The 22,407-nt window shown below is 33.2% G+C and overlaps 1 protein-coding gene across 4 annotated transcripts; it reads left to right on the top strand.

Moving 5' to 3' along the window:
- Positions 1–18,580, top strand: LOC143237961 (alpha-tocopherol transfer protein-like). Of its 4 annotated transcripts, none has more exons than XM_076477743.1 (8): positions 1–145; positions 3,129–3,232; positions 9,027–9,186; positions 9,718–9,779; positions 12,956–13,149; positions 15,093–15,203; positions 16,638–16,737; positions 18,025–18,580. In XM_076477743.1, exons 2-8 carry the CDS (start codon positions 3,139–3,141, stop codon positions 18,183–18,185), a joined length of 882 nt encoding a protein of 293 aa, XP_076333858.1. In that variant the 5' UTR covers positions 1–145; positions 3,129–3,138; the 3' UTR covers positions 18,186–18,580. The 4 variants fall into 4 exon arrangements, with proteins under 4 accessions (XP_076333858.1, XP_076333855.1, XP_076333856.1 ...); XM_076477740.1 differs by having other exon boundaries at positions 7–145; positions 3,055–3,232; XM_076477741.1 differs by lacking the exon at positions 1–145 and adding an exon at positions 346–605 and having other exon boundaries at positions 3,055–3,232.
- Positions 18,581–22,407: the final 3,827 nt, after the last annotated feature.

Raw genomic sequence — 22,407 nt, 5'->3', positions numbered from 1 at the left:
TACAGTAACGAATAGAAAGTTAGAGTAGGTGTAGCAGGATAACCCTATTTCTCAGTAGTTTCTTACTGGAGAACTCGGTAACCACGCTCAAGTCCGCTGAAAGCCAAGTGTAATACACGTAGGACTTGCTGTCTGCCAGTACCAGGTAATACTTAGTTCAACTAAATGTATGTCTATGCCAATAATAACGTAGAGGAAAATAGTCCTTCACATGACACCAAATGATAGTTGCCTCAGGTACTGCAGTGTTAATGTGTATGATTATAGTTATGTAGCGACTTTATGAAAGCACAAATTTGTTTGCTTGTTTCGAAAATTCGTGCAGGTCTACACAAAGATTATCTGTGCTAGCTGTTCCTAATTTTGAAGTAACAGACTGTCTGGAAAAAGCTAGTCAATAGCACCCATGGTAAATTTTGAGCTGCTCTAATCAAATAGTTGAATTTTACCGTCACTCTTATAACGCACCCATTTATCTAAAATGTGAAATCAGTGTTTGAGACAAAGGAACACGATCCATAAATAATAAGATTCAGTTCGGCACGTTAAATACAGGGACACGATCGCTCCAGAAAAGCAAAAGCGCCCGCTCCGATGAATCAAAGGTAAGATTGAGGGCTTTTAATATTAAAATTCAAGGTTAAGTCCTTGCGATGGATACATAATATATAGCTCGTTGTGCGTCTTTATACTCAAAGAAGAGCAAGCAAACAAAACAAAAGCAGTAGGACTGAAGGGCTTGCAAGGAATTATATGTTACTGTGTTTACCAGTTAAAGTGTCCATCTATTCTTTCTAGTTCTTCATTTATTTCAACTCAGAAACAACCAAGTTTCTCGTTATAGTTTCAATTTATCACCCATGTCTGCGAATGACACTTGCTTGTTTATCATTATTAACTTTTAATCAGTGGCAGTTATCTACATAGAGCAGAACTATAAATATATTACAAGTAATGAGCATAGTCAATTAGATATAACGTTTATACTATATTGCTTACAATTATTACGATACATTAGTTTTTTTTCTAATTTTCTTCCTGATAAAGTATATTTTATTATAATTAATAACTTTACAATAAGTAAGAGTAGTTTAGAACAGGTACGACGTGTCACTGGTGCAATCATTATCAAGTGCACAAGCTTATATGGTAAAGAAAGTTTTAATATTTAAGTCAATATTAAAAATCTAACAACGTATTTAAATTCTACATTTGATTTTGGTTAATTATTCATGTAAGTTTCAATCTGCGTGAATTTTTTACATTATTTATGTGTGGCTAAATAAAAACAATACAAAGGTGAATAAATAAATAAATATACAATATTTTATGCTAAACATTTGTATAAGCTTAGGAATTTGTGAGGAAATAATGATAAATGATATATAGAGACGTGTCTGAGTAGTTCTTAATTGTAGGATTGTTTGATTTTATTAATAAAGCTTCTCTGATTTGTTTTTCTGTTTGTGTCAAGTCAGGGTCATGTTTTAGTACTGTGACGTTCTGTTCAGAAAAATGATGTTAATTTTTACTCATATGCTCGTGGACTTGAGAAGGTTTTTTGTTTGTTTTTTTGGCGTTCCTTTTACCTGATCTTCAAGTAACATACTGTTTCATCTATGTAAAAGGCTGGACAAATGTTACACTGTATTTTTTAAATGTTTCCTGGTGAGGTGGATTCCTTATACGATTTTCTTAACATGTGTTTAATTTTTATTTCAAGGACGAAAACGAATCTAGGTGTTATGTTAAGGATATATTTTCGCGCTAGGCCTTTCGAAATTTCTGATGGAGATACACTATTATTTTCTATATATGGGATGATTGAAGTAATGAGGTTTTTGTTTTGTTTCGTGTAGTGTTAGACTGTTCCTAAAATTTATATACATTGTTAGATCTTGAATATTGGTTTAAATATTAAAACGTTCTTCACTGTACAAATCCGTGTACTTGATAATGATCGCATCAGTGATCGAAACGTCATACCTGCTCTAAGAATTAATCTTACTGTAAATGGTAATAAAATTACAACACACTGTTTCGTTAGCTGCATACCTTTGTTGTTAGCGAGAGTTTCTGTCGAAGAAAACATGGATAAATTAAATGATTTATTTTCGAAGGAAAAGATCAAATTATTTAAATCAGAAAACCTCTTTTCTGTTAATAAAATGTTTTACTAAAAACACGAAAATTCAAAAGTAAGAATTACTAATTTTACGACCTTTTAAGTCTAACACAACGCAACATGTATATCTATGTCTTTCAGCAAAGAAATAAACTATTAAATACGGAATAATTATTAAATATAATGTTGTCTGTATTAAAATTTAAAAAAATGCTTATAAAATATATGCGTTATAAGCGATTTTGGAAATTTAAGTAAAATCGTAAGTGGTGTTTGAAATTATTCATGAAATAAATGTTTTATTTGCTGGCGTAAAGAAAGCTTGCGTTAATAAGCCTTGCCACAAAAACATTTAAGTACATTTAGACAACACTTTTCATAAGTATTTGATTTAATTACAGTTTGCATTAATAAAAATAATACAGTTATTTAGACATTGGTTTCACTGTCACTATTGTAGCATTACTTAGAAGATTCAGGAGCCCGGCATGGCCAAGCGTGTTAAGGCGTGTGACTCATAACCTGAGGTTCGCGGGTTCGCATCCCCGTTGCGCCAAACATGCTCTCCCTTTCAGCCATGGAGGCGTAATAATGTTACGGTCAATCCCACTATTCGTTGGTAAAAGAGTATCCCAAGAGTTGGCGGTGGGTGGAGATGACTAGCTGCCTTCCCTCTAGTTTTACACTGCTAAATTAGGGACGGCTATCACAGATAGTCCTCGAGTAGCTTTGTGCGAAACTCAAAAACAAACAAACAAACTTAGAAGATTCAAAGGTGTAACTACATTGACACATGTTTGCTTCTATCGGTACTGTAATTTGACAATGTTACCAATCTACCACTATTCTAAATTTTTGCTGGCTAGTTTTCCAAGAAATTGAACTAAACTGTCTTTCTATTCATTTAAAACAAAAATGTTTATTTCCAGAATCAAAGGGTTATAGTCTTGATTTCAAACATCATGAATAACTATGAAGGAACTGAAACTGAAAATCATTACAGTGATAAAGACATGACCTCAGAAGACGAACAGATGGTAAAAGAAATGGTGATAAAACTTCGTAACTGGGCAGCTGACCAGCCACATTTAGTGAACCCCAGACTAGGTGAGATAAGAACCAAACTACGATTATGGTGTCCTAATTCCAAAATATTACTTCAATAATTAGTGTATAGTATAAATGTTCCAAATAATAGCATAACGACGATTATGGTGTCCTAATTCCAAAATATTACTTCAATAATTAGTGCATAGTACAAATGTTCCAAATAATAGCACAAGCTACAGTTTCGTGAAATATTTTATATCCATTAAATATATTTCTATATTCATTACTAAATTTAAAATGCAGTTTTAGCGTGTGAGTTTTATTATTGTGGGTGGCCGGAAAATACCTCTAAGAGTAAAGCTTTTTTTCTCACAATGTTAAGGGACATGGCGCTGCAAAAGTAATCGCACCAATTGTTGTTGTTGCTGCTGTTCACTGGGTTAACCTTGCTGTTATATATATAAACTCCTTAGACCTCATGAGTTAACCACCTTCGAGGATAACAAGAGGTTCTATGTCAATACATTATAGGGAAACATCGAAGCTAGTTTTATTACTTCAAATAACTGTTTTGTTTTAAAAACTGCTTTACAACTGGTTCATTACTTCTTTTACTGAAAACATGTCTCACACATGTACTGGATCAATAGCGTAATAAGTCATCAAGTCAAGTTCATTTTCAAATCATTTTCCTCCATATTTTGAATTCACTTTTGAATTTTTTTTTAATTTCGCGCGAAGCTACACGAAGGCTACCTGCGATAGCCATCCCTAATTTAGCAATATAGGACTAGAAGGAAGGCAGCTGGTTATCACCACCCATCGCCAACCCTTGAGCTACTCTTTTAACAACGAATAGTGGGATTGACTGTCACATTATAACGCCCCCACGGCTGAAATGGCGAGCAGGTTTGGTGCGACCGGGATTCGATCGCGCGACCGTCAAATTACGAGTTGAACGCCTTAACCCACCTGGCCATGCCGGGCCGGTGTGAAGGCTTTGAATAGTCTCAATAGCTTTCTGGGAAAATGGAAACAAATAATACATGTTATTTCTTTGAATCTGGTAAAGAAGTAAAAATAATATGCATTTCGAGTTGACAACTAATAGAATTAAAAACTGCTTATCGTTAATCGTAAAAACTTGGTAAAATTAACAGAAAGAATGAATAATATTGTAGAGGAATGATTAAATATAAGTACGTGTTCACTTTATATATAATAATGAAGTAGAGACATACTCTGACCATGACAGGATACATATATAAAATATATACACTGTATTAGAACTTACTAGAGAAATAAGAAATTAAAGGAAAAAATGTAAAAATTAAGAACAAAAATTTCGACTTAAGAAAATAATTAAAAACAAATTAAGAAATCTGTGATCTGAACCAGTATTCAAGAAATCAAGATTTGGAAATAACATTGGAGTGGTCGAAGAATTAAAAGAAAACGTACATGAAAATGTGCAAATATTATTAATGAAATTCATATAAGAATTTGAGAAGGTGACATATAAGCTGTTCATAGACTACACACTGTTAGCAGAAAAAATAGAAAGATATAACTGGCTGATAGCAAGTACAAATGGAAATTATAGCATAAAAATGCTGATATAAATTTAAAATTTAAAGAACATAGAGTTAACTTCATTGAGCATCTAACACCCGCATTATACAAAGCAAAAATTTCCACAAGATGCAAATTTTATATTTGTATATGTAAAAAAAAAGGAAAAAAATCTTTCCGAGAAAATCAAATGACCAGAATATAAATAATAATCATCTACCACTCAATTCCGTCAAGGAACATTGGGCCGCAATCACTTGCGGTTTCATGAACAGGTATTTAAGTGAGTAGGTTGTTATCCCACTGCACCAAGCCGTTCCTAATTTAGTAGTGTAAGAATAGATGGAAGGCAGCTAGTCAACACCACCCACCGCCAACTCTTTGGCTACTCTTTCACCAACGAAAAGTGAGATTGACCGTCACATTATAACGCCCCCACGGCTAGGAGGGCGAGCATGTTTGGCGCGACTCGGGCGCGAACCCGCGACTCTCAGATTACATAGCGCACGCCTTAACGCGCTTGGCCATGTCAGGCTCCATGGATAATAAATACGATTTAAATAAGCTGATACAATGAAATGTAAAATGAACTTAAATATATTTTTGAAATATAATTTTAAAAGGCATCTAATATTCAAGCGAAACAAAAATGATTTTTTTTTTGCTGTAGAAATAATCAACTAACATTATTACATATAAACGTAAGAAGTATTAAAAATAAACATGTGCAGTTCTAATTGATAATATATAAATATATATATACGCATACGTTGTATTAATTCAGAGTGAGGTATAAATATTAGGAAGTACATTGACATCATGTAGAATAGTACAGAATATTTTTTTAACTGTAGGAGCAATAATGGCTTGTGTTAACACTGACAGAAACGTTTAAAGAAATTGAAAGTAATGAAAGGTTAACAGGAGAAATTCTGAGTATATATTTGGAAAAGCGTAACATACACATTACAGCTATTTAGAGATCAAACAGCTTTATGTAATGTGAGTTATTAAATGCATTACAAATCATTGAATTAAAAATGTAAAGTATGTCGGTGATAAACATTAAACGCTAGATAAAACATTTGGACAGATAAACCAACCAATTTCAAGTTTAGATTGTGTATTTGAAAGAAAAATTGTTATTGTTTCTCGAATTTCACGCAAAGCTACACGAGGGCTATCTACGCTAGCCGTCCCTAATTTAGTAGTGTAAGACTAGAGGGAAGGCAGCTAGTCATCACCCCCTCCCAGTAGAACAGCAGTAAATCTGCGGACTAACATTGCTAGAAACCGGGTTCGATATCCGTGGTGACCACGCCAACAATTTCCCATTGTGCAGCTTTGTGCTTAATTATAAACAAATAAAGAGTATTTTTTAAAATGTTAGGAAAAATTGATAATGCAAACATAATAAAATGTAGTGTTCCACATGTTTTCGTATTTGGGTTCATTTGTTTTCTTATGTATATAAATGATCTATGTGCTCTAAATTTAAATTGTGGAATTACTATGTTTGTTGATGATACAGCAACAACATTTAGTTATTATAATATAGAGGGTCGCGGGTTTGAATCCCTGTCACACCAAATATGCTCGCCTTTTCAGCCGTGGTGGCGTTATAATGTGACGGTCAATCCCATTATTCGTTGGTGAAAGAGTAGTCCAAGAGTTGGCGGTGATGAGTAATTGCCTTCCCTCTAGCCTTGCACTGCTAAATTAGGGATGGCCAGCGCATATAGCCCTCGTGTAGCTTTGCGCGAATTTCAAAAACAAAGCAAAAGCAAATTATTTACAAGGAATAAATGTTAATATTTAAAACAAAAAAGTATCTACTAATACAATAATTTGAAGATTTTAACTATCTGTTCAGCAATTAGTCATAATCAAGTCTGTCATTTTGTCTCTTAGTACTAAAATTACTTAATATATTTTTAGTGACAAAAATTAAAATAATGTATCTAAATTTAAGTTACTTGTAATAGAATTTTTAATTAACTATAAAAATATAGAAAATATTTTAAGGTAACAAAATTAATTATTCGTGATTTTAACTTAGGTGTGATTTAACGAAACACTAAATAATTAATGCTATTAACTGGATATACTTAATAACTTTTAAGTAAATCATTTAATAAATATTATTAAATAAAATACTAAGTAATTAATGTTATTAATCAGAATGAGGTGAAAGCTCTTGAATTAATCACAATTTTTTATAGGTTCGTTTGGAATAACGATTAATAGTCAATTCCTTTTCATGGATTGTGGGTGTTAAGGCGCTTAGCCTCTTGTCAAGTAGTTCAAAACAATGGACAATTGCAGATAGCCGTAGATACAAAATAGTTCGCACTTGTTTCTATCCATGAACATCTTTTAAGAATAGCTGAGTGAATCAACATTTTGCTTAAGACCTTTCTTTCTTCTATCTCTTTGTAACAACGTTGTTCCTGTTTCGTAACTGCTCTTGGAATATTTTTTCCTTCACGATCTTACTCGTTCCGAAAGCCTTAATTAAATGCTGTTATCCAACACAATAATTTCCATTAGAACAGTGGCTCAATAGTTATAGCAAGCTGGATTATAAATCTTCATGTTCATGTTTCGCTAACCCATTACAATAAACAATAAAATCTAAAAGTTGGTACTGAGCACTGCTGATTACACAATGCAACTTATCCCTATCTTTTAAGATACTTTTGCCTGACATTCTAGTAGGATTTGGCCGCAAAGTGCAGATCACGTGTTTGCGGCAACGGGCTGTAAAAAACTAGAACCCTTGGGCTCATAGTCCATGTATTCTAGTCGCTAAACATACGCGGCCCCAGGCGCAAAGATATTATAAATACCAGTTCTTCTTAACTGATTGGACATACAGTAAACTCATAATTCTATCACTGGATCTCGTGTTTGTCTGTAGAAGGCACGGTATGGACAGGTGCTAAAGGCACACGACTCATAATTCGAAGGTCGCGGGATTAGATCCGCGTCACACCAAATATGCTCGTCCTTTCAGCCGTGGGAGCGTTATAATGTTACTTTCAATCCCAACATTCGTTTGTAAAAGAGTAGTCCAAGAGTTGGCCGTGGGTGGTGATGATTAGTTGCCTTCCCTCTAGTAAGACACTGCAAAATTAGGGAAGGCTAGCGTAAGTAGCTATCGTGTAGCTATCGTTGAATTTGTGCGAAATTCAAAAATAAACTTCTAGTTGGCCAGTTCTGTCGTTTACTATTTCTTGCTGAATTCCCCCCCCCCTAAAATTCGGAGGAAGAGGTCTCGTGCAACTGACCCTCCTGGGTATTCAAAAAATTAACCTATCCAAATACCCACACAAAAGAAGCGAAGCGAAGCGTTGTGCCGTTTTTAAACTATTTTTACTTTAAACATTTCATTTACAAATTCAGTTTATTTTCATTTCTTTTCCAGTTGTTATTCCATTACTTTGGTTAACTTTATAAACATTATTTTACTGATATATTGAGTTTGCCTCTTGTTTCACGTGTAATAAATAATAGTGTTTTTCTGTTGCACTTCTAATTTTGTTTCTTCAGTTCATCGCCTGCAATTCGTTCTTACCAACGAAGTTCACGATTCTCCAGTTATTTGTTGGTTTCAGCTATCTGTTGACATCATACAAGTGTCACTTGTCCATTACCGTCCCTGATTTTGGTCTGATAGATTGAAGACATAATAAATGGAACCCATTAGCAACTCTTGAGCTCTTCTCGGGTGACCAAAGAGAGGGATTTAACGGTCACTCTTACAACAAACGCATCACCAACCGTAAATTAAGGACAGCTTTTTTGTAATAGCAGGGACGGCTAGCGTAAATAACCGTCAAGTAATTTTGCGCGAAATTAAGCAGATAAAACTAATGATTTAATTTTAGTTGCTGCCATTTGTTAGCTGATGAATTGTACCTGATTCTCTCTAATTTATTTCACCATTAATACTTGTAAGTAAATCATAATTTGCAAGCTGTTATTTCCTAATTAAGTAATACATCAAATGATATTTAATTAATTACGTTTATTTTTATGATAACCTGTAGGTGCATCATATCCTTTATGTTTCACGAACTTCAAAGGCAAAATATTTTTATCTGTACATTAATGCGTATGTGAAAGTATGTTTAAAATGTGATTACCAAGTGTAGAGTTTTAGAATTCCTTATAAATTCGTTTGTTTCAAAGTTGATCGTGAAATCAGTCTGTGTCTGCTTCTCATTCTATAAGTCTTTATTCTTTATACAATCCTAAACTTTGAGTGATTTTACAGACGACCGTTTCCTTCTTCGGTTTCTTTATCATCGGAAGTTTAACCTTGATGACTCGCAGTTACTATTGGAGAAGTACGTGAAAGCACGCACGAAGTTTCCACACTGTTTCCAAGTCTTAGACATCGAAACTCCCGGAGTCTTAGATCTGCTTTCTAACGGGTATGGAAGTTGAATGACGACTTCTTACACATCATTACATGTAGTAAAGGGCCAGGCATGGTCAGGTGGTTATGGGCGTTCGACTTGCACTCTGAGGATCAAGGGTTCGAACTCTCGTTCCACCAAACATGTTCGCCCTTTCATCTGTGGAGGCATTATAATGTGATGGTCCATCCCACTAGTAAAAATAAATGTAGCGTCAGGTTATTTTTTACATTGCTAACTCTGTACTTGGGTCTTATATTTTAGATATATTTCTTTTTGTTACTTATTGTTGAAGACGTGTTTGTAAAGTACTGGTGGTTTATATAATTGGATGATTATTTTGTAACTAATACTAGATCATTCTCAATGTATAACTGTTTATCATTAATTGTTTACCATGTAGACTCATAATTCAGTCGATGTCACTAGTGCTAAAAAACCTTTCAGTGTTAAAGTGAAATTTCTGTCAAGCTTAGCCGTATGGGCTAACGATTATTCACCACCTGTTTGCATGCTTTTGTTTATTTCTTTTACTGTACTTTAAAGGTATGTCTTTCCGCTTCCTGAGACAGATCAGCATGGTCGTGTTGTCATCTTTGGAATAGCAGGTAACAAGTTTCCGATATACTGTTAGAGTTTTAATAACAATTTTTATGTCAAATAACCTAGTTTAAGATCGAAACTTTAATTATATAGCATATTTTATGCCAAAGAATCTTCTAAAGTCACAATGAAATTTCCAACCCAAATTACGTATTTAAGGATCTTGCTTATTTCTCATCAGTTCTCAGCCAACATATATGTATTAATAAATTCAAAATGTAAGTTTAGTAATTTAATTAAAGTGCGAGTAATCTACAAAAGTATAAGGGTTTTGAATTAAAGTAGCCAAAACCTGTTCATTGAGTGTTACGCAAAATGTGAGGTTTTAGTATAGACTAAAAAAAAAACTACAATTTTAACAACGACCAGGCAATTGATCTTCTGCATGGGTGAATAATATTCAAGTCTACTCATAACAAAATTTTGGAAGACCATAGCACCTACTGGCCCATCTCTGCTGTTCCGTCTTCTAAACTAAAAATATTAATAAACGAACCAAAAAATAAAACCATTCCTTCATATTCTTATCAAGCTCTCTTTTAAACTCACTTAAATTCATTACTTTCACAACATCCGAAGACACTCAGCTTTAAGGCAACCCAACATATTAGAAAAATAAAACTAACTTAGCTAAAGATGACTTCTAACCCTGCCAAAATTTTTGTGTCCCCTGATGCTGTTATTCTCGCTTTTAAGTGAAAAAAAGATTACGCATCAACACTATTAATTCCTTTTACAATCTTAAACACCACAGTCAGATTCTCCCTAACCCCTTTTTCAAGAGAAAACAATTTCATAGATGTTAACCTCTTCTCGTATGACAAACCCTTCATTCCAGACACCATTATTGTAACCATTCTCTGAGCCCTGTCAAAAAATTCAATGTCTTTCTCAAGGTAAGGCGTCAATACCAAACACAATACTTCAAATTTGGCCTGACGAGTGACATATACAATGAAATAATAATCTATCTAGGCTTGAATTAAATATTTCTTTAGATACAACTTAAAATTCTATTTATCTTAACACTAGCAACAGCACACTGTTTTTATGACTTTAGAAACTGATCAGCTACTACATCAAGATCTCTTTCTTTCAAGGTAACATTAAGGTTATTCCCATCTAAATTATGCTTATAATTCAAATGCATTATCTTACATTTGTTATATTTAAAAATAATTATCCCTTTATTTGCCCAGCGTATTAAATATTCCAAGTCCTCTTGTAAATTAGCGACACCCAAAATCTTAATATCATTTGCAAATTTAAGTAATTTATTCACCATTCCCTTAGCTATATCATTGATACAAATAAAAAAGAGCATGGGTTTTAAGACTGAGCTCTAAGGTACCCCACTCGTGACAATAATCCAGTTTGATTGAACTCCGTTTGTAAACATCCTCTGCTTTCTTTCATCAAGCCATTTTTCTATACAGTTTGGAGATATTTTTACAAACCTTTTGTATGATACCTTGTTAAAAGTCTTCTGAAAATCCAAATACACCAAATATAAACTCTTTCCTTTATCTACATAAGCATTAGTCTATTCAAAGAATTCCAAAAGATTTACAAGACAAGATTTTTTCCATAGTGAACTCATGTTGACTATCAAATAAATTCCAAACATTGTTAAATGACTTTCCAAGTTACTTTTTATCAGTCTTTAAAAACTTTTACCACAAGTGCTGTAATTACTAGGACAATTTTCATCATCTCCCCTGAAAAGAGTTAAGTTCCAATCCTCTAATACCTGCCCGCTATTTAAAGACTGACAAAATATAGTAGTAAGTGACTTAGATATCCAATCTTTAACCTCCTTCAAAACCGTTGTGGGAAATATTCTCTGTCCCAGAAGTGTTATCAGTCTTTAAAATCCCCGATTTTTTCTTAACAATCTCAGAATTAATGCAGTCATCTTGTTCGGTATCATTTTCATCTATCAACTGTTTAAGATGTAGAATATGCTTAAATCTTCGTTAGTAAAAACTGAAGAAAAGGCGAAATTTAATACCCCAGCCATCTCATAATCATCAGATACGAGCATTCCTTTATCATATCTCAAGAGTCCTACCCCCATTCTAACTTTTTGTTTACCCTTAATGTATTTAAAGAAATCTTACTGTTAATTTTTATATTTTCAGCCAACATTCTTTCATATACGTGTTTCTGATTTCCTAATTTCCTGTTTCACCAACTCTTCCAAATCTTCTGACATATCAATCAATTTACATTTCTTATATCTGTGATGCTCTTATTTAATTTTATCTCTTATACTCGTTATGAGCTAACCTGGCTTTTTAATTGCAGTTACCCTAATATTAAGTTAGACGTCTGATATTTGTAACAAGAAGAAACAAAACTTTTTAATAAAAAGAAAGAAAAAGGCTGCACTATTACACAAAATCTTTATTTTAGCAATGGGGTGTATGTGTGTTTTCCTGTAGCAAAGCCACATCACGTTATCTTCTGAGTTTAGCAATGGAAGTTAGACCAAAACATGTTAACAAAAAAAATCAAAGAAACGGTTTAAAATTTTATGTTAATAAAAACTAGTATTTACTAGCATAAAATTAATTATTGTTTTTTTTTAAGAAGTAGGATTTAGGCATCGTGCATTATATAGGATTATTTGTTTTGAATTTCACGAGGGCTATCTGCGTTAACCGTCCATAATTTAACAGTGTAGGACTAGAAAGGAAGGTAGCCAGTCATTACCACCCATCGCCAACTCTTGGGTGTTTGGTGTGACGGTGATTCTAACGCACGACCCTCAGATAACAAGTCGAGTGCCTTAACCACGTAACCATGCCTGGCCCGTAATACAGAAAAACATTACTACTCACAAACGGTGTTTCCTGGTGCTTTTAGTTCTGTACAAGTGGAGAGTATCTTTCTATTTTGAATAACGGAAGAGACCGCGAAATACATAATAGTTTAATGAGTCCGATGTATTTTTAAATGCATATATTTTCTTCAAATTACCAATAATATACAAACTATTGAGGGTTTCCACATTCCATTTTTTAGTTTTTAGTTTTGAGGTATATAAGTAAATAAACTTGTAAATCAATCGATGGTCTTCAAAAAAATATTGATAAAACGACTTTTGATTCAGGTAAAGAGCTACACCAATCAGAATTTAAAATATATTTACTGTATAATGTTCCACATTTATTAACAGGTATTAATGATCCAAAGCGTCACAAGCCAACTGATTCATTTCGAGCATATATGTCGACATTTGAGGTTCTGTTAGACGACGAAAATGCCCAGAAACACGGCTTCTCCTATATTTTTGACCAGACAGATTTCCGGATTTCTCACTTCACATCTGTTGGACTCCGAGATCTTCAACGATTGATATCTGCAGGAGAAGTAAGAACGTTATATTTTTTGCAAGGACGAAAATACAACATACACAAAATGTTGGGGGGAGGGCGCACACAAACGTCTTCGGCCCGACATGGCCAGGTGGGTTAAGGCGTTCGACTCGTAACATGAGGGTTGCGGGTTTGAATCCAAGTCGTACAAAACATACTCGCCCTTTCAGCCGTGGGGGCGTTATAATGTGACGGTCAATCCCACTATTCGTTGGTAAAAGAGTAGCCCAAGAGTTGGCGGTGGGTGGTGATGACTAGCTGCCTTTCTTATGCTGCAAAATCAGGGACGGCTAGCGTAGATAGCCCTCGAGTAGCTTTGCGCGAAATTCAAAACAAACAAACAAACATCTTATTATATGTAATAAATATTGTATAAAGTTTACACTAAAAAAGAGTGATTAGGAAAATAAACAAGACCATTTTGTTTAAATGGATGAAGATTCAAAAAGAGAAAAGAGCTATGGTTATTTTAAAGTGAGCTAAAGCTTGGATAGCTATTGACAGAAAAGTAGATAAAAACATAGTTATTTATAGTTTAGGCAAACTACGGTTTATGAGAATAATGAAAATTATCATATGTAGTTTGTTCTCCACATAAGACAATTTTCATTATTTTTATAAATCAATGTAAGTTTTGTTGTTGTTTTTTTTTGTCAATGAGAATAACACAAGGATATTATCTATCATAATATCATTCATACGTGATGATATTAAGTGAGTTATATGTTTTTGAAACAGTAGGAGATGCGTCATAATAATGAATTCTCACACAATATTAAGTATTTAACCACCATCATCTGCATACCCAGTTAGTTTTCAACTTGGCTTATGGTGGTCTCATCATTTGTGAGAGAAAGATACTTTGCTTTGATTAATCTTATGCAATCTTTTCTTATTGTACTGTGGACCAGGAGCATAAGCAGCAAGATGGGAGGCTTTACCACATGAACGTCGTTTGTAATATCTGAGTCACGAAACGTATTCGTGAAAATATTATCATTTCACCACGACAAAAACTAACATACTGTCTTAGAAACTTTCAATGTATCAGAGTAAGATTGGTTTCATTTAAATATACTCTGCTATCAACAATGAAAATTTACAGATCTGTAGATATTGTAATCCTAGTTTAATGTTCTGTTGTTTCTCTTTGTAAGTTTGCGTGTTTCAAGACCTCTCTTATATTTGTACTACAACGTGAAAATTGTCTTCACACACCACACAGAGTATTTCACAGTACTCCCTTTTTGATCACTGTGAGAATTTCTATATTTTACCTCCAGTTTCATTTAACCATCGTGATGAGATATTAATTTCCTACTTAGTGATCTTTTCTATGCATACCATACATTTGGCTGCTATATCATGTTGTAGATTTGGTCTATTGGTGATCTCTATTACACACCTCACAGTAGTACTATTGGTTTCGTATGGACTTCTTTCTACGCTCAGCGCATACACGTCTTCATTCAAATGTATTATAATAAGCCTGTAGAAGACAAAGGTTATTCCCATAAGAAACTAGAAGGAGCAAATGTGTGAGATAGTTGTTACCAGATATTCACAAGTTGTACATCATGAAATGATTCATAATTATCAATAGTCTTATAACACAGGAAAATTTTGAAATTACATAAACTTATATACGGTAATCAAAAATGTAGAAATATAAATATGATGCGTCTTTTTAGTTATAGTTTAAAAATGAAATGCTGCTGATTAGTGCAATTCAGTTCCAGTGTGTCACTGTTAACTTTTGTCCATAGTAAAGTTTATTTGGGTCGGAAATAAAATGTTTAATGAATGTAACGATAATGTTCTTTACATGATTTGTCATCGAAAGAAATTTTATGTTTAATATAAAGTTGATGGGAATTTCAACATGAAGCTGAAGACGTAAGAAGAAATCGTTGATAATGCATAGCATTTTGTTTTCAGAAAGCGATGCCTATTTCCCACAGACAAATCCATTGGTATAATATGCCCAGATATCTCCTGTTTATCTATGAACTTTTTAAAAACATATTGAGTAAGAAGATTCAAGAACGGGTAGGTTTATGTTCATGTGTAGGACTTTTGTTTTTTTCATGTTTATTTTTTTACATCGGTGTTTGTTGTTAAATGTGTTATAATTTAAGTAAGATAATGAAAATCGGCGATTGAGCTTAAATACTATAATTAATATACTGTGTATTTTCTGCACACTAATTTCTCTTATTGGAGTAACAAACAGTAATAAAGTAATAAAGCTTCGTAAAAACACTTAAAATGTTATACGATACTATGAACAAGCGTGACACTAATGGACAAAACATGTTCATTTTACTTTACAGTAGTATTACAAGGAAACACGGTAGCTACAGTAAGACAAATAACTATTTGTTTGTTGGGAAAATATCAATTTAATTTTTCTGTGTATATTAGAAGTGATTTATCAGTTAAAACCAAAAGCCCTACTGGGAGTTGACGCAAATGCTTGTTTAAATTTATGCACGGATGTACATTATGTTGATATAATATTTTAAATTGGCAAATTACGGTTTATTAGAATAATGAAAAGTATCTTATGCAGATTACATTTACCACATGTTTATACACGACATGTAGTTTGTTCTCCAGATAAGGCAATCTTCATTATTCTTATAAATCTTTGTTTGTCAATTTAATACCACATGTTTGAGTTTCAAATAAAATAATTATTATTATACTTAGATAAGATCTGAGTACGTAACCCACAATGTCACTCTAGTAAAAATTTGAAATATCTAAACTAAATATTTTAAGAAACATAATTTATTTGCACTTTATGTCTTCATTACCCACCTTGAATATAAAAAATAGACAAATACGTTTGTCTATTCTCTGTATAAAAGTAGCTTATTGAACGTCGTTTAATGAATGTTTGATTCAACTGAATCACAAGTCGCTATTATTAATTTGTTCAAGAAACAACAACATAGTAACATTACGTTAATATATATGTTTATGATAGCAATGTCGTTAAATTCACAATTAATTACAAATGTGTAAAAGGAGAACTGTTAATTGATACGACGCAGAATTAATGTAATTTACAAATGATTTTTGACCACCCTGCACAATTGTTTTAAAGTAACACCATTATACATCGAAATAGGAACTCGAATAATTTTATCTAGCCCAGAATACAGCTTTCTAGAAAATTAATGTTTTGATTCTATTTTAACTATTATTTATCTGTTGTAAGATGCTAACGGCATGATCTTTTGACCAGAGATAACAAGATCAGCTAGACCACAACCCTTAAAGTGTCAGTCCAAAAACTGATTTTAGGCATCTGCGTTAACGGATAAACGTGTTTTAATTATTAGGGTTAGAAAATGTAAATCATTCTGAACTAAAACTACTAAATTTAATTACTAGTATGCCTGTTAAGACTATTAAAGAGTGGGCATGTATGACGTGTTTAACATAATACTGCACCATGACTTTATTTTTCTCCAGATGGTTGTTCACTGGAACCTCGAGAGCCTTCATTCTCACTTTCCTCGTAAGATTTTACCAAAGGAATACGGAGGAGAACGCTCTGTGAAAGAACTTGCAGGTATTCGATTTTCTTTTCCATATGGTAGCTATGACAGTCCTAACAAATTATTTTGCGTCTTATTGTCTAAGATAAAGCTTCATAACCACAAGTTATCATAACGTAGCTAAATAAATCATCTTACTGTTAAATAACGTGAAAACCAAGTAACTGTGAGACTTAGGCTATCTCTGAGAAGGCGAAGTTTTCCTAGATCGTAAATCATAGGCTGTTAGAGATAGGCTGTGTGACACATATTCAGATAGTGGAACGAGATTGGAACTTTTTATATTTTGGAGTTGATATCACGTACCTGAAATTATCTGTCCCAAAATAATAATATTTTGGTGACTTCATTTAACCAAATGTTAGCTCTTGATAACCACGTTTGGCGTCTTTTACTTGAACGATTAAAGATCTCTAAAGACCTTTTTGGAAAACTATTTTTAACTACTTGTAATTTCACAGATACTATATTGAATAAATGTGTTTGATTTTTATATATACTTACAAGCATTCAACGTAAGATTACATATATTTTATATATATATATATATATATACATGAGCTTAAATTTAATGATTTACAAGATATGACTGACCAGTGATGTCGAGAAAACCCACTTGTAGAGAAAAATGTATATGTAAAAACGGATCGTTTGGGTTGAGAAAATTTTTTACGCAGAGGAGCGAACAACGTTTCGACCTTCTTCTTGTGAATCTGACGATGACCGAAGAAGGTCGAAACGTTGTTCGCTCCTCTACGTAAAAAAATTTTATCAACCCAAAGGAGCCGTTCTTACATACATAAGCTATAGCTAATGATTTACAGATGTGTAACACTTTTTGAGAACAATATTTGTCTCTTTAGATATTATATAATATAACGAGTTCTGGTATGAAAAGTCTTCAGTATGATTGTTATCAACAAGTGCAATATAAAAACATCTGTTTTAAAATGTGTCTATTCAATACCGTTCATTAAAGTAAATCATTTGTAGCAACAAAACCCACCTAATTAATAAATGCTTATGATATAATTGATGACATGGATCATTGTTGTTGATTATCATACTTAGTCCACCTAGCTATTCCGTCACTTTTTACTGACTTTCAAAATTGTTAATAATTTGTAAAATAAAATGCAACTAATGAAATAACGCATTAATTTAGAAAACATCTTTACTTTTGTCCACTTATAAACGACATGAAACTGGTAACTACAACACTCAGCTTTTATTATCTTCGCGTCTAAGTTGTTTGCATAAGTACAAATTAGGAGTTTCTCACGTGTGGTGATCTTCTCTAGGTCGTTGGGTGGAGATATTACGACAAAAGAGGGAGCACCTGCTATCCTTAGACAAAATGCAGTATGATGAAAGCAAAAAACCTACCCAGACAAGTGATGACAATGGATCTTATGGTATAATGAAATATATGGGTAGATTAGCAGGACTGGATATCTTATGAGAAATTGTCTGCCATAATATTTTATAACAAAACCGTTTTTACAATATGAGCTGCATATCAAACTCTATACCACAACTTTTAACAATTAGTTACATGAAAATTTCTTGGATATTGAGACACTAGGATTATAAATGTAACTGTTAATGTTGCGCTAGTTCTGTAGATGTCTTTAATATTGTGTTTATTTGTTAATGTTTATATATTGTGCCAGTTCCAGTTTGCCAACATTTGAATTATATCACACTATACCATAAGTACAAAGTTCGAGCATTTTATTTTTTACATTTAGCTAACATTTTTCTGAATTTAAGCTCCGTCTTAAAATATACTGACGCTGCAATGAAATAAGTACTTAGTCGTACGAAAACCGTAATAAACATCATTCGGATTCTTCCTATGCTCGTTAACTGAAACATATTTATACAGATAAACATCATTTGTTTCTTTCCTATGATCGTTGACTGAAACATATTCATACAGATAAATATCATTCGGTTTCTTCCTATGCTCGGTGACTGAAATATATTTATGAACATAAATATCATTCGGTTTCTTCCTATGCTCGTTGACTGAAACATATTTATACAGATAAATATCATTTGTTTTCTTCCTATGATCGTTGACTGAAACATTTATACAGATAAACATCATTTTTTTATCCTATGATCGTTGACTGAAACATATTTATACAGATGAACATCATTTTTTTATCCTATGATCGTTGACTGAAACATATTTATACAGATAAACATCATTCGTTTTCTTCCTATGCTCGTTGACTGAAACATATTCATACAGATAAATATCATTCGGTTTTTTCCTATGCTCGGTGACTGAAACATTTATACAGATAAACATCATTTTTTTTATCCTATGATCGTTGACTGAAACATATTTATAAACATAAATATCATTTGTTTTCTTCCTATGATCGTTGACTGAAACATATTCATACAAATAAACATCATTTGTTTTCTTCCTATGATCGTTGACTGAAACATATTTATACAGATAAACATCATTTAATTTTTTTCCTATGATCGTTGACTGAAACATATTTATAAACATAAATATCATTCGGTTTCTTCCTATGCTCGTTGACTGAAACATATTTATAAACATAAATATCATTCGGTTTCTTCCTATGCTCCCTGACTGAAACATATTCATGCAGATAAACATCATTCGGTTTCTTCCTATGCTTGTTGACTAAAACATATTTATGCAGACAAACATCATTCGTTTTCTCGCTATGCTCGTTGACTGAAACATATTTATACAGATAATCTGTATAATGATAATAATAATAATAATAATAATCTGTATAATCTCCTTCCGATCCTTACGGAAGCAAGACAGCCAGAGAGTAACAGAAGGTTTAATCTGGAAAAGCTTGTTATCATGTTGTTCACTCCAAGTCGACTGCCAACTGGCGAGGAGCTGAGCCTTCAATACAGGACCGTAGTTCATGTATGGAACTGGCACGGCCACGATAGTACCTGAGCAGACGGACGTAGCTGCAGTGTCAGAGAACTCGTTCCAGCGTATACCGTCGTGGTCTGGTATTCAGAAAAACTAAATAAAAGTAGATGATAAAGAGAAATGAGCCAGTCGGTTTTGAATATAAATGAGAATGGGATGTGAAGCAATTCCAGGCCCGATAGAGAGCTAAGTGTATCATTATAAATAGTACAATTCGTATATATGATCCAAGGTGAGAGAAATAGCATACAATTCAGCAGTGAATAGAGAAATTGTAGAAAGGACCCTGTATGCAACCACCAAACCACAACAAACCGTGACAGAGCCCACAGAATCACCAAATTTCGAACCATCTCTATAAATGGGAATGGAAGGATTGCTCAAAGGATGTCAGCAAATAGAAAAAAATACTTCCAACCAGGGGTATTTGCCTTTTTCAAATTACTCAAAATAGGTCACATTTGGGGATCGTAATAAGCAATAGTGGGATGGGCTGACCAGTGGGGACAACAACGTCATCCAAGGACAAACCCAATTCAGCCAATTGCACCTCGATACAAACGCCAAAAGGAACATTGACAGACCATCTATTCTGAAAAATCATGGCCCACTGAGGAAGGAAAACACAACTACAGGTGGGGTGCTGTAGTAAGGATCGAGTTATGAAGTATACCGTAAAGACAGCTGCAAACAGTGGAGACGTAGAGGAGGTTCATGAGACTCAGTGTACAAATTCTGGACTGGAGAAGTGGGGAAAGCCCCAGATGGTGAAGGGGTGCAACATTTTCAAGACCAAGGTCCTGGCAAAACCATAGACTATGGACCCATAGTCTAATTTTGATCAAATAAGGGCATGATAGATCTTTAGCATGGAACATTGATCTGCTTCCCAAGAGGTGGAAGAGAGGACATGGAGGATGTTCAGTGCCCTTGTACATTTTACACATAGCTGCTTGATGTGTGGAATTAAAGTCAGCTTACAATCAAATATAGGCCCTGAGAACTTTGCATTGGGACCACAGAAAGACAACTTCTCCGAGACGTAGCTCGGGATTGTGGATGAATGTCTTACTGGTGGCAAAAGTGCAAGCAAATGGTTTTAGAGAGAGAGAAGATAAAACCACATGGACTTGAAATCACTGGTCTATTAAAAATGTTTAATAAAAATTGACAAATGGTCGTGCAACCCATATGAGTAGAGGTTTCGCAGGACGCCATATCTCCACGTAGTATCATAAGCCTTCTCGAGGTAAAAAAATACAGAAACAAGATGTTGTCACTTGACAAAAGCCTTCCCTGATTGACGTTTCAAGCCGAATCAGATGGTCCATGGTGAAGCACTGCTGTCGAAACCTACTCTGGGTGGGCGAGAGAAGATTGTTTGATTCGAGGAGTGTGTTTGTTTTATTATAGCAAAGCCACATCCGGCTATCTGCTGAGTCCATCGTGATTTGAGGAACTTTGATATTCGAATGAAAAGCTGGTTTCCTTTCTCTATACATGTATATGTGTGTGTGTGATATTTTAAAGCTCTATTATGTTACTATAATGTAAAATTGCGCTAAATATCATAGAAATTAATTAATAATAAATCCTTTAAGGTGAAAAATATTATGTAATTATAATAACACATTTCCTTCAAATTACAAGAACATGCACTACAATATTATTAATTCTTATCTATACTTCGAAAAAAATGCTTTACACCATATATTATTAACAGGTCAAATATAAATATATTTCAGTACACAAACAATAATACAATTTACAATAACGATTATAACAAATAATGCTCAATGTACACAAGTTTTTACAAATTTACAAACAGAATTGAGTTTTCTATCTAGTCTGAAATTTTCTTGATATCCTATTCAGAGTTCAAGATGAGCGAATTAATTTTGAGTTGGTGTAGATACAATTCACTTAACAGGAAGCTAGAATGTTCTGTGTTCTTCGCCGAGTTATTCACCAGTGAAGTTATATAATCTTTTCGTAAATATATTAATGTTCGATATGAATCCACTGAAATCAAAAGGTTTTTAATGTTTGAAATCTATAAAGGGTCTTAGTCAAATATCTAAAGTTCTCGATTAATAAATGTTATAACAATCACAGTTACATTTCCGAGGTTTATAGTACAACAACTATATTAAACCAACAATACAAACTATCTCCTGGCGCGTCGTGGCAATTATATTTATAAGTGTGAGAAGAACGCCTCGAAATTTCCGCTTATTGAATAGTGTAAGCGATACACAAGTGTTTATTTACACGCATATATTATTGATTTTTACTCTCGAGAGTACTCTTCAATTTTAGTGGATACTTGGGAATTTCACAATAGAGTTATAACAGTATAAGTCAAGTATGTATATTTCTAAATATAAATTTGACTTAAACATAACATCAATATTAAAATGGATATGTGATGTTTTACTACTTTAAAGCTGTTTTTTTCTTTACCATACAGAATATACAGGAACAACTACACGGCATTTTCCTATTGAACCATATTTATCATAACAGAGTTTGTTTTTGTTTTTGTAGATAAGATTTTAAAGAATAAATAGAAGGTGGAATATTACAAATTGTTTATTAATACAAAATAACAATGTAAAATATACAGAAACTATTATAAAATACGTCACTCAAGGTTTACGTTTTTAATCACACCAAATTTATTTGAAAGTAAGACTTGCTATTTATTATATTTTTACTTTAAAAAGCGATAATTATCCTT

The sequence above is a fragment of the Tachypleus tridentatus genome, chromosome 13, assembly GCF_004210375.1.
Source record: "Tachypleus tridentatus isolate NWPU-2018 chromosome 13, ASM421037v1, whole genome shotgun sequence".
Taxonomy (NCBI): domain Eukaryota; kingdom Metazoa; phylum Arthropoda; class Merostomata; order Xiphosura; family Limulidae; genus Tachypleus; species Tachypleus tridentatus.
This window is presented reverse-complemented; position numbering and strand designations above follow the sequence as displayed.